Below are 14,108 nucleotides of genomic sequence, written 5' to 3'. Positions count from 1 at the left end.
TGGGGGTGAGGCCGGCCGCCCGCAGCTCCGAGCAGGGGGGAACCGAGCAGGGGGCTCGTCGTTGGGGAGAGCCGGGCTCTCCTCTCCCTCGCCTCCTCCTCCCTCTCTCCCCAAACGGACGGGAGCAATCCAGCGGGGGCTCCTCCGGGCCGAGCCTGGTGGCAGCACAGCCCTCCCCGGCGCCGGAGAAGTGGGCGGCTGCACGCCCAGCGCGGAGCGCTCGGGCTTCTCGGATGCCTCCCGGCGCCCGGGCGCTTCTCTCCGGCTCGCGCGCCCCGGACGCGTCCCGCCCGGGCCCAAGCCGCGCCTGTTAGCGTCCGGGGGTGGGTGGGGGGCGCCCACCATGCCGCTGAAGTTGGTGGGCTCCCTGCTGCTGCTGCTGCTGCTGGCTGGGAGCTGGCACTCCTCCTCCGCCGGAGCTCCCCCCGCCGCTCCGCCACCTGCCTATGATAAAGCATCGCGGCTCTCCGGCGCAGGACTAGTGCCGCCCTCCCTGCCCCGCCGGGCCGGCGGCCTCGTGGACAGCGTGGACCGGACCTACTCGGGGGGCGGCAAGGTGGGCTACGTCCTCTACGCGGGGGGGGAGCGCTTCCTCCTGGATCTGGAGAAGGACCCCCTCCTGGGGCCCGCCCAGCAGCTGCCCCGGGGCAGGGGCCACTGCTACTACCGGGGCACGGTGAACGGGAGCCCCCGGTCCTTGGCCGCCTTCGACCTCTGCGGCGGGCTGGATGGCTACTTTGCCCTCAAGCGGGCCCGCTACACGGTGAAGCCCTTGCTCTGGGGGGAGGGCCGCGAGGAGCCCGCTAGGGAGAGGATCTATGGGGATGAGTCCGCCCAGGTGCTGCACTTCTTCTTCAGGGACCATTTCAGCTTCGAGACGGTGCCTTCGCGCCCCAGCTGCGAAACCCACGGCGCCTCCGGGCCCCCCCTTCTGGAGCAAAAGAGACTGGTCAAGGGGCCCGAGATGCTGGAGACCGGTTTTGCTGGCAGGGCGGCACTCTCCTCCGTCTTCTCCAGGGGCAGGGGCAAGCGCTCCATCTCCAGGTCCAGGCAGGTGGAACTTCTCCTGGTGGCGGATGACTCCATGGCCAAGAAATATGGCAGAGGTCTGCATCACTACCTGCTGACCTTAGCCACCATTGCCTCCCGGCTTTATGGGCATGCCAGCATTGAGAACCATATCCGCCTGACGGTGGTGAAGGTGGTGGTGCTGGGTGACAAAGAGAAAGGGCTGGAGGTAAATAAGAATGCTGCCACCACCCTCAAGAACTTCTGCAAGTGGCAGCACCAACACAACCAACTGGATGACGGTCATGAGGAACACTACGATGCTGCCATCCTCTTCACCCGTGAGGTAGGTTTGGGAGGAAGCCATGGCTAAAGGATCCTGTTCATGCCCCAGCCTTGTGGAATAACTCTATTGCTGTGTCCTCTTCCTTCAGCTTCATCCTTCTGGCTCACAGCAGGCGTGTTGGACTTAATTGTTCATTGGGCCCCTCCTGGGATCTCTGATGGTTTGGTGGTTGTCTTTTGTTCCTGGTTTACAACCTCTCTCTGGTATCTGCACTAATCTTTTATGTCCACTGCCGTAACTATTGGACATACTACTGAAAATGTTCACGCCATTATAATTGTCACAGTGTTGTGCTACATCAGATATAGGTGCCTTTTCACACATGCCAAATAATGCACTTTCAATCCACTTTCAATGCATTTTAACAATCGTTTGCAAGTGGATTTTGCCAATTCACACAGTAAAATCCAGCTTCAACGTGCATTGAAAGTGGATTGAAAGTGCATTATTTGGCATGTGTGAAAGGGCCCATAGTTATTACTTGAAAATCTGATAACAGTTCCAAGAATCCATTGTAAATTGCCGTGAAAGGGACAGTTCTGACATTCAGAATGAGCTCTTCCAAAGAGGTTTTTCAAGTACAGCATCCTCTTGCGTTCACTTTGTGGGAGATGCAACTTGTATTCGTGGGTATCCACAAGATATTTCACATATTGATGTACATATTTGAGGCAAGCCTAGCCCAAACAGAGTAGCTGTTCACATTGGAATTGCGCACGCCTATGGTGCAGAAGCTAAATAGTTAATGTTGGAGGAGCATCAGGAAGTTCAACAGGTGTTTGTGAACACAGCCAATAGCAATGCTATTTCCTCTGACAGCTGTCCTTAAGACTTAAGTTTCTAAACATCAATTTGCCCCACCAAAAGGTCACTCAAGTGAACTGAAAGCTACCGTATTTCTCTTCTCTTTGTTAGAATTGTTGCTGGCATCTGGTTTTTTAAAAAAGGTAAGTGCTTCTATACATGTGCAGCACATGTCTTTCAAAGAGCTCTGTCAGCATTCGTGTCCTCCTACTACCTGCATCCTGAAACTTTGTCCTAAATCTTTCATGTGGCAGTGTTTTTTGTCCTGAACTACCATTATGGAATTCATACTGGAAAAGAATTTCTTCCTGTAATTTCCTGGGAAAACATCTCTTGTGATGTTTTTTAAGTCTCTTCCCATTTTAAATGAACAGTGATGCATTGTGTTTCTCCACTTAAATGGCCCTCAGTTGATATCTGTCATTGAGTAATTAAGTAAGAAATGATAGACAGGATGTCCAGTAAACCCACCTGTCAGAGGCCTTCCAGTGATTTTTGGTTACTTCTATCGGTTGGATGCAAGGAGACGGGTAAAATAATAATGAATCAAACCCAGATCAGGTCTGTTGAGGTTGGGGGGGGGGAGTGTGATGTAGACCATAGGGACCTCTCTGTTTACCTCCTTGGTTGCTGGTAATTTAACATGGCACTTCCGGCATGAAAAGAAAGTAACAGTAAAACTGGAGAGGCACAACATGTGTGGTTCAAGGGAGGGGAATGTCATTGCAAGCCACATGTAATCGGGGCCGCAGAAAAGTGGTGCACCAGATTAGATGGTGGGTGGGGTTGCCGTGCCTCAATGTCCACAGGATGGAAATTGGCCTCTTAATTTGTTAGAGTTTGGAACCTGGTTCGCAGCAAAAAACTTGGTGTTCTCCATCGAGCTCTTTGGATGAGTTCTGAATGAAATGTGACAGTGTTGGCTAATCATTTAAAATGTTGTGGCTATGATGGACATGTGGCACCACTGTCGATAAGAATTTTCATCACAAACGCCCCTCTTAGGTATGATCTTCCACTTCTCCTTTAACTCAGAAAAACAAATAACTGTCCTTAGAGTTCCCTTCCAGCGTGGTGTAGTGGTTAAGAACGGTGGTTTGGAGCGGTGGAGTCTGATCTGGAGAACCGGGTTTGATTCCCCTCTCCTCCACTTGAGTGGCGGACACTAATCTGGTGAACTGGATTTGTTTCCCCACTGCTACACGTGAAGCCAGCGGAGTGACCTTGAGCAAGTCACATTCTCTCAGCTTGACCTACCTCACAGGGTGTCTGTTGTGCGGAGGGAAAGGGAAGGTGATTGTAAGCCGGTTTGAGTCTCCCTTAAGTGGTAAAGGAAGTCTGCATATAAAAACCAACTCTTCTTCCTCTTTTACATGACTGGGGACTGCTTAAAAAAAGAGAGGCTTTGTATGGTTTTTGGAATGAGTTACTCCAGTGGAGGGATAAAGGGGGGGAAAACCTAGTCTGTTTTTATAGCTCTGAATACTTGGAATATTATGCTGTTCCTGTCATGCTGCACTTGTGCACTGTGTTTTTTCTGTAGCTGTCTGAAGTCAATCATTTTCAATCATAAACTCCTCAGAGAACAGGAAGAAGCCTCCAGGCTCCTGAAGTCCAACCCAGATTTTTCTCAGCCAAAACAAAATTGAATGTGTTTATCTAGGCTCCTTTGAGAACATCTCTCCAAAATGAGGCTTTGCACCTTCTTCAAGCCGTTTGTTCAGTTGTCCATCTTTTTTTTTACAGACAGTCAGACACACAGAGAGACACCGAACTCTGTATTCCTCATCAGGATGATGAGAATGAAGTTAGCAGTATGGTCCCTCAGTGCTTTGGCTGCAGAGATACATTTTATTGCTGTGTATCACGAGGCCAGACTGGAAATATTAGCAGTAGACTAATTTTATTGTAGGGCCCAATTTCTCATGTGCCCTGATATGGCAAAACATGCAAAGGAAAGAAGATGGAGAATGTGTCTTTAACACTGTATCATAATGTAGCAAATTCTGTGATTTTTAAAATGACAAAACAAAATACAGATTGAAATATACAACATCAGATGTCTAACGAAGAATGCAGAGAAAGTCTACAGTTCACATACTCAGAAAGTTTACTTGTTTTGTAGGACTAAAAAGACAACTGCCGTCTATAACATTGCCAGATTTGGTAATCACTTTTAAAAGGGTAGGGGGAGAACCACATTTTTTTTAGAAGAGGGAACTCAGAGTAGTCTTGGGAAATGTATCATTGTTATGTTTTGATGTGTGTTACAGCGCATGGATTTGCATTACAGCTAGCCATACACTGAAAATTTTGAGGGAGCCTAATCTGACCTGGATGGTCCAGGCTAACCTGATCTCGTCAGATCTCAGAAGCTAAGCAGGGTCATCCCTGGTTAGTATTTGGATGGGAGACCACCAAGGAATACCGGGGGTGCAGAGGAAGGCACTGGCAAACCACCTCTGTTAGTCTCTTGCCATGAAATCCCCACCAAAAAGGGGTCGCCATAAGTCGGCTGCGACTTGAAGGCACTTTACACACACACAATCATGTGTCTACCCAACTTGATAGTCTACCCAACTAGATAGTCAACCCACATTTACTGGGTTTTTCTATCAGATCATTTTGAAAAGTCCATAATTGCAAGATAAACGTGGGTTACATTTCAAGTTAGATGTACAATAAGTCAGCCTCACAAGGCAGCGACAGAAATACACACATGGACTTAGTTCAGACATCACACTAAACTGTTTAATTAAACCAATGATATTTAGTATGATTGTCTGAATACGGGCTGTACCACTAACTATGGTTAATTAGGGTCATTAAGTCAGGATGTGAATTTAGTATATTAATCACAGAATTTGTATGATGTATGAATACTTTCAGCAGCCTTAATAGCCTTGAGTAGCATTGCCTTGTCGGAGCCTGGAAGCTAAGCAGGGTTTGGCCACAGTAAGCACTTATATGGGAGACCACCAAGGAAGACAAGGGTTGCTACACAGAGGAAGGCAATGGAAAACCAACTCTGCTTATCTCTTACACTGAAAATTTCTTGGGGGGTCTCCATAAGCTAGTTGCGACTTGATAGCAATTATTATTATCATGAGCCCCTTGCCTCTTGACTTGTTCCCTGATGATGTCTTCCCAGGCTACAGACAGAAGTTAATGAAACTAGCAGTGGTCAAGGCAAACCTAGATTTGAGTCACTGCGTATGACAGGTCACTGACCTTTTTGAGCCTTTGGAAATCTGACATAGGATGGTGGGCGTGCCATGAAATGGCTGTAGTGGGAGGCAGGCCCCCAAATGGCCACCATAGGAGATGGAATCAACCACACAAATGTAGGAAGCTGAAGGGCAGGGGGCAACAAGAGTAATTTAAAAAAAAACACTGGGAAATAGGAGTGAGAGACAGAATAAAACACTGTAGTGGCAGCTGCTGACAAAACAACATTATTTTAATCTGCACAACCAATCAGAAGCCCTGCAGGACAAGAGCCCCACTTTGCCCAACCTACTTTATAAAAAAACAAATGGGCATGATGGGAAGTGCTGGCCGGGTGCCATGATGCCCATGAGTGCCACATTAGGAACCCTAGATGTATTAGCTGAATCCTGGTTTACAAACTGGCCACAGTGATAATAAACCACCATTTTGTACAGGGGAGGGGCTGTAGCTCAGTAGTAGAGCATCTGCTTGGTGTGCAGAAGGTCCCAGGTTCAATCCCTGGCATCTCCAGTTAAAGGGACTAGGCAGCTAGGTGATGTGAAAGACCCCTGCCTGAGACCCTGGAGAGCCGCTGCCAGTATGAGTAGACAATACTGACTTTGATGGACCAAGGACCTGATTCAGTATAAGGCAGCTTCATGTGTTCATGTGTCTGAACTGAGCCTTACTGGCATGTCAGATGGAATGTGTAAATTAGCCCCGATCCAGGTACACTGTTCAGATACTAATAAGATTCTGCAACCAAGTGAAATAATTTCAGGCAGTATGCCTGGCCCATTCCTTCATTACAACAAATAATGGAAAAAAGTGAACCATTATAGTTGAACTGTACTATGAGAGTTGAGAATCTTATCTCACATTTTAAATATGTTAATGGAATACCAGAAGTATGTAATCCTTAATTAGGAGGGGAAATCCATATAATGAAAGAAAGAATCTTGGGAATTAAAAAAAGGTGCATCTGATGTTGTTTCAAGCTGAATGAATAGCTGTTCACAGACAGACTGTAAACTTGAAAAGGAGTTAAAAGATAAAAATGTCAGAGGAGAAACATCTCACAGGGCACAGGTCTTTTTCAAGCCTACCATTTTCCCTTCCATTTTTGTTTTTTTAACAACTGAGAAGTAGCAGCAGCTGGCACAAGCGGTCAACTTTTACAACTCTGTTTTGAATGTATGAAGTATGTTGCTTAGCAATGAGACGCTAAGCCGTAGTTCCATGTTTTGATGGGCTCCGAATGCTGCTCTGTTAAGTTTTGGTACACCCAGATGCCTTCTTCCAACCTGCTTGTTTTTCAGTCACAGATCAAATGCTTGAGGTATATTTTCCATCCTGTTTATTACTCAGGGCTACCTTGACTTTCAGTCGCCTAGAGGATCTTCTGTCAAACTAACACATCACAATATGCACGTGTTTCTTTATGTGCAGGTTTAACTTCATTTAATGTTCAGATTGCCACACTGATTTTATCAATAAGCTAGAATTATACTTGAATATAAAGTCCTCACATTATTATTAGTCATCACAGCCAGCTGTGCTGCTTTTACCTAGAAGTAAAACCAACTGAGTACTTATACCCTAGTAAGTGCCCTTAGGCTTGAAGCCTTAGGTTAAAATCCTAAGCAACCTTACTAGGGAGTAAGCCCCACGTGTTGATTGGGTCTTACATCTGAAAACATGCTTAGCCTTCCACTGCTCAGTAAAGGTATGGATCTTTCACAGAAGTTTCTCATCAATGTGGAAGTGATACAATTACCAGAGGTTACATACAACCCAGTTGAAAATGAACTTACTAAGAAACGTCTTAGTACCTCCAGTACTATCACTACCTCCAGTACTACTACTGACCATTACTTAAGCACCTATATGTTATATCAAATGTAGAAATGGTACCACTTACAACATGTAAGTAGTGTATGGGGGGCACAGGCAAGTGAAGGTATAGTAGAAATTAGGGTTGCCGCCTGCTTGTCTTAGCCCTTTAACAGAGACTTATTGAGTTGAATGGACAGCTGAAGCTTTTCATGGCATGAAGGTAAATTTTATTTATTAATTTTAAAAATGTCTGTGCTTCTTTTCCACCCAAATAGGGTCCCCAAGTCAGCAAACATCAAAACGCTAAAACATTTCAAACATAAAACAGCATTTAAAATAGGGTATACGTAAAAAAGGAGCTAGAAAAGAAGCTAGAAAATATTTTGAAGGAGCTAGAAAATATTTTGAAGTGTAAGGATGTGTCACTGGCCACCAAGACTAGATTAATTCATGCCATCGTATTCCCTGTTACTATGTATGGGTGTGAAAGCTGGACAGTGAAGAAAGCTGATAGGAAGAAAATAGATTCCTTTGAAATGTGGTGTTGGAGGAGAGTGTTACGGATTCCGTGGACTGCCAAAAAACAAATCAATGGGTTATAGATCAAATCAAGCCTGAACTGACCCTAGAAGCTAAAATGACTAAACTGAGCTATCGTATTTTGGTCACGCCATGAGATGACAAGAGTCACTGGAAAAGACAGTCATGCTAGGAAAAGTTGAGGGCAGCAGGAAAAGAGGAAGACCCAACAAGAGATGGATTGACTCAATAAAGGAAGCCACGGCTCTCAATTTGCAAGATCTGAGCAAGGCTGTCAAAGATAGGACATTTTGGAGGACTTTCATTCATAGGGTCGCCATGAGTCGGCTTGACGGCACTTAACACACACACGCACATACATAAAAAAATTAAATCAATGAAAATGTATGAGCATAAAAACACAACACAACCAGGGAGGAGGTCCAGTAAGAATAACTGGGGGTGGGTATTGCCAAACAAAACAAAAAGGTCTTCATCCACTTGCAGAAGACAAATGATAGAGGGAGACAGGTGAACCTCCCTGGGGAGGGGGTTCCAAAGCATTAGCGCCACAACTGAGAAGGCCCTTTCTTGGGTTGTCACTCATCTAGCCTCAGATGGTGGGGGCACCCAAAGCAGGGCCTCTGAAGATGACCAGACTGGATGGGTAGGTTTATATGGGTGAAGGCAATCCTTCATGTATGCTGGCCCAAACCATGTCCAGCTTTAAAGGTCAATACCAGCATCTTGAATTGAGACCGGAAGCAAACTGGGAGCCAGTGTAGATGGAACAAAGCTGGAGTGATACGGTCCCTATGACTAGAGTTGCCAGCTCCGGGTTGGGAAATACCTGGAGGTTTTTGGGGGTGGAGCCTGGGGAAGACAGGGTTTAGGGAGGGGAGGGACTTCTGTGGGGTATAATGTCATAGAGTCTACCTTCCAAAGCAGCCAGTTTTTCCAGGTGAACTGATCTCTGTCATCTGGAGATCAGCTGTAATAATGGGAGATCTCCAACCACCACCTGGAGGCTAGTAACCCTACCCTACCTACCCACTCCAGTGAACATTCTGGCTGCAGCATTCTGTACCAGCTCTAGCTTCCAGATCATCTTCAAGGAGAGATCTAAAGAAAGAATACAGGGTCTTGATGTGAAGAGAAAGTACGATGCTCTAGTTGGAGAATGCAGGAGGCGAGACAGTTCTCCAGCCAAGGCCAAGTAACTATTTGGTGGTGGCAGGAGGGCACAGAGATGAGGGTGCTCCCAGCCATCCACACACAGGAGATGACTGGCATTCCTTCCTGGGCCCACACCACTAGAGTTAAAGCCTTAGCTTGGACCCAGACCAGTGGCAGTACAGGCTCATAAAGTGATGGGTACACATAGCTTGGGGTGACCAATGATGCAGAGAATGGATGGGGGATAGAAACAATGATGACAAATAAAAAGGTAAAGGTCCCCTGTGCAAGCACTGGGTCATTCCTGACCCATGGGATGACGTCACATCCCAACATTTATGAGGCAGACTTTGTTTATGGGGTGGCTGGCCAGTGCCTTCCCCAGTCATCTTCCCTTTACCCCCAGCAAGCCGGGTACTCATTTTACCGACCTCGGAAGGATGGAAGGCTGAGTCAACCTTGAGCCGGCTACCTGAAACCGACTTCCGTCGGGATTGAACTCAGGTTGTGAGCAGAGCTTGGACTGCAGTACTGCATCTTACCACTCTGCACCACAGGGCTCATAACATGACAAATAAAATGATGTTTTATTCATTGATGGCTTCTGAAGTAGATTCAGAAGGTGAGGAGTCACATGGCATCTGTTGAAAATAATCTTTGGTAGCTTTCAGTTGTGTGATTAATTCTAGCATAGTCAAGGGTCTGCTTCTCTAGCTTTCTCAGGGGCTTATAGGAGCGGAAATACCCATCCCCACTTTTCCCCACTAACTACAGAGAGCAGTTTGGACTTAAGGCAGCTTCCTCTGTGACCACTTGTTGGTGTAAATTGCTCTTTTCTTTAATAACTTTTCTTTAATAACATGTACTACTAAATTCAGTTTCCTTTCTGCATACCTAGAAATATCCCTAATTCCCTGGCTTCTACAGCAAATCCCACTGACAGAGGAAAATAGAAGTTCTACAGCACAGCATTCGGGCTTGGTTTCCTCTGTGCTAACATGCAGGTCTGTATTAAAACTTCATATCCCACTAGGTATAAATATGTACCATTTTTAGGCTGTTCTAATGGTCAGGGTGGGACAGAAGGCAGCATGGTATAGCCTGATCTCGTCAGATCTCGGAAGCTGAGCAGGGTCAGCCTTGGTTAGTATTTGGATGGGGGACCACCAAGGAATACCAGGGCTGATATGCAGAGGAAGGCACTGGCAAACCACCTCTGTTAGTCTTTTGCCTTGAAAACCCCATAAGGGGTCGCCATAAGTCGGCTGCAACCTGACGGCACTTTACACACACACACAATGGTCAGGGTGTCTTGAACTATACCAGGGTTTTTTTATGTCTGCAGTGGTACAGGTTTGAGTCGAAAAATAATGCAGAAGTGAAGAATTAAACTTTTTGCTCAGTGTTATGGCCCCACTATGAGCTAGTTCTTCCATCCACAGCTTTCTTTTAGGGCCAAAAAACATGGTAGGTGATCACATTACATAGTTCCATTGTACAGGTAGTCAATAATGGCAAACCACCTCTGGACATCTCTTGCCTTGAAAACCCCATCAGGGTCGCCATAAGTCCGATGTGACTTGACAGCAAAACTTTTTTTAAAAAATCTTACATATATGTGCCATGTATTATTTGACTCAGTAATTCCTGGTGATGTAATAAATGTGTTCTTGTCAACAAAAGCTTCCCTTCCCACAGCAGCTTATACTTCAACCCCTTTACTGCAAGCGACCTGTCCTGCTATCCCCATAATGTTAACATTGATCCTAGTAAAATTATTTGAAGATAAATGATTGCCTACAGAAAGAAAACCAAGGGCTCAAAGCAAGATGCAATTTAAATGCTTGTGGTTTTTGACAAGGTTCACGGCAGGATTTTTAAACCGTTTGTAACATAGGCCTCCTGGGTGTTAAGTCCACTGACACTAACCAGTTTGTTGAGCATCAGTCTTCTGTGTCAATGACTAATTTGGTGATTCTGGAAACGGGTTATTTGCTGTGTTCAACTCTGCTTATTGACTCAAACAATCTTCTCCAGACTGTCGGTCACAACACAAACACATGATGGAAGTAGGTTCCAGCTGTCTAAACCAAAGCCATTCTTCTCTTGGCTTATGCCTATTCAGTGAGTTCCCTGTAAAATCCAATAACCCTCCCCCCCCCCCCCCCCGTCATCACCTGAGTTCAATTGGAACAGAAGCTCTGGGAGACAGAACACAGAAAACTTTTTGGACAAAGTCCAATTCTGTCCTTTTCCTCTCACCCTTCCCCAAGTCATGTGAAAACTGAAAGAGACATTTCTCACAAAGGATACAAGCAGGCAAATCTTGACAGCTGGGTGGTATATTCAGTGATAATGTTCACATGCCTGGCTCTTTAAAAAGCGCAGATTTAAGTCAAAGGCCCTTGCCTTGCCCTTTTCATGCTATTAGGTGAACACAGTATATAGGATTCAATTAACTATCACATGGCAAGTGATACTGAAATATAACAGCAAGCTTTGGGTTATCTTCCTCCTATGAATAATAATTTCACGTGTTTTCTTTGGCCCTGGCTATTTCTTTTTAAAAAACAGCACACACACCCATCCAAAATCACATCCTTTGTTATGACACTCTGCAATTATACTCATTGCTGGCAATTTAGCTACATGGGTTCTTCGTATATTATATAACTGAGACCCTTGTTATGCTGAAGGAATTGGATTTTTGCTGCCATTTTCAGTTCAGGACCTGTTCTGGTATCATTCATATAAAACACCATCTGTTTAAAATATGTCAGCGGATAGTGATAATGTAGGATAATTTCTACCAGAAATAGTCTGCAAGTATAAAATGTGTCTGAACGATAGCTGCAATGCTGTTCACTGAGTTGATGCTTTCTTTTGATTGCTAAAAGTTAGACTTATTTTATTATTATTTTTATTTCATTTCATTTTTACCCTGCCTTTCTCCCCAAAGGGGTCCCAAACTGGCTTACATCATTCTCCTCCATTTTATCCTCACAACAACTCTGTGACATGGGTTAGGCTGAGAATGTGTGACTGGCTTAAAGTCACCCTGCAAGCTTCCATGGTAGAGTGGGGATCTGAACCAGGTGGTTCCAGATCCTAGTCTGATGGTCAAACCACTATACCACACTGGTTCCCAGCACCATCTCTGGAGCACACGAGTGATCACATTTCCCCATGTACCTATCTATGGTAATATAGATTATGAAAAGGTACAAAGTTCATCTTTTATCTTTGAATTTAACAGCCATCTCACCATTGCTTTTATTCAGAAGAATCCCACATATCTAACAAAAAAATGCTTTACTTTAACTTCAGAATGTTAAGAATATAAACCCAGCAACTATGGATTTTAATTAGGGTTTCCAACTGTGGTTAGGAAAATTCATGGGGATTTGGGGGTCCAGTCTAGGAAAGGATTGCGGCCCCAGCCCTATGGGGGGAGGGGAACAGGGGGGGCTCCTGCCACCCCCAGGGAAGACCCATACCCTGGTGATTAACCTGCGTGGTCCTGACCAAGAATGACTAGTACACCGTAGCTGGGGTTAAAAGGCCACAACTTTATTGATTACAGCGTTAGGCATTGGCAAGCATGAAGGGCAGGATCCAGGGATCAGCTGACCCGTCCGTCAGCTGATAACACCCTGCGCCCAACCCGCCTGCTGGGCTCAGCCTGAGATGGCAGTATGCCAGGCCCCACGTGGACGGCAGCCAACTGTGTGGTCCACTGCCACTTGGGAGGAGGCCAAACCGCAGCCCCCGAGCCAGGCTTAACCATTCCTGGCCTCCCCCCAAAACCCCTTATTAGGGTCCCCAGAGTGGGAAGCAGGGCACGCAGGCCGCCTTTCCCCCAAACTGGATCCGGCCCCATGCCCAAACCGCCAACCATCAGTTGTGACAGATAACCCAACCAACTCCAGAACCAAAGGGAGGGTGGGTGGGACAAGCGGCATGGAGAGGGGGAAAATGGCCATGGCCAGGGGAGGGGCGGCGCTTTATCCTTCCACCGGCGCGCCGGCCCCGTGACCCCGGCAGAGCCCGCCAATTCCATCCGGGGGTCGGGGGCGGCCGCGGGGGCGGATGGGAGCTGGCAGCCACCATTGCCCTTCTTGGCCGCTCCACGTAGGACCTGGGCCCGCCCCCCCATGGGGGGCAACCAGGCCCCCGGGGCCCCCGTGCAGTAACCCCTGCCGCCTGGAACAGCCGCTGCAGCCGGTAAGCCATGACCTGGCCCCTGTCCCCCCTGTCCCTCCCCCCCCCCCCGCGGGTCTGCAAACCCGGATCCCCTCCAGTAGGATCCGATGCTTTCAGCAGGATATAATGTAATTGAGTCTACCTTTCAAAGCTGCCATTTCCACCAGGGGAACTTATCTTTGTCGCCTGGAGGATGGCAACCCTAATTCAGATCCATAGATTTTTCTATATGACTTGGGTCACAGTACCTTAGTCTACCTTCTGCTACATAGAAAATGGTAATGGTGCATCTCACAGAGATGTTGTGCCTTTGAAACTTATAAAAAGCTTGCACATCCAATGTGGTGTATAAATGGTAAGCAATGCTAAATAGAGCTATAGCTGTGGTTAAGAATAAGCACTGAGCAGGGAAATCAGTGTAGAATCGGCTTATTAATACCTGAAATACCTGAAAGAGAAGAATTTGTGCACTTATTTATTAATGGTCCTGATGGGACCCTCAAGTTGCATGCTGCTTTTCCCATGACCATTTCCCTATCACATACTGGTTTCCCAGATCTATTCAGTGCAGTAGATTTGTGCATAACTGCAGCAAAGCATCCGGTAATAAATGGCATTTGTTCATGTAGCAACTCTGATTCACATGTGATGTTTTCAGCTGACACAGAGCACCAGCAAGTATGACAAGACGACCAACTAGCGCAACTTCTTTGAATTCCATTATGAACATTTCATTAGGTGGTGGGCAGCTCAAAAGAATGGGCTGAAGATTTTGATCGGCAGGCTCAGTTAGGGAGATCTGCTTTGGGAAAACCAGCAAATATCTACACAACCACTGACCAGTTATAATCACTGTTGATTTATCAACCTGGAAATCAGTATGTTGGTTAAGTACTGGGGCAAGATTACTCAAAAATATCACTGTATTTAATACAAACGGCAAGTCTCTATGCAAGATAGCCTCATACATGCAATTGGGCCAGCCATGATGGCCATGCGGGGGAAG

General features: G+C 46.3%; 1 protein-coding gene across 1 annotated transcript in view; it reads left to right on the top strand.

Moving 5' to 3' along the window:
- Positions 1-343: 343 nt before the first annotated feature.
- Positions 344-14,108, top strand: part of ADAMTS5 (ADAM metallopeptidase with thrombospondin type 1 motif 5) — a 67,332-nt gene continuing 53,567 nt past the window's right edge. The window contains exon 1 of the mRNA XM_056858394.1: positions 344-1,354. Within this exon, the coding sequence (XP_056714372.1) occupies positions 344-1,354 (1,011 nt within the window). The remainder of the gene's footprint in view (positions 1,355-14,108) is intronic.

This window comes from Euleptes europaea, chromosome 12, assembly GCF_029931775.1.
Source record: "Euleptes europaea isolate rEulEur1 chromosome 12, rEulEur1.hap1, whole genome shotgun sequence".
Taxonomy (NCBI): Eukaryota; Metazoa; Chordata; class Lepidosauria; order Squamata; family Sphaerodactylidae; genus Euleptes; species Euleptes europaea.
This window is presented reverse-complemented; position numbering and strand designations above follow the sequence as displayed.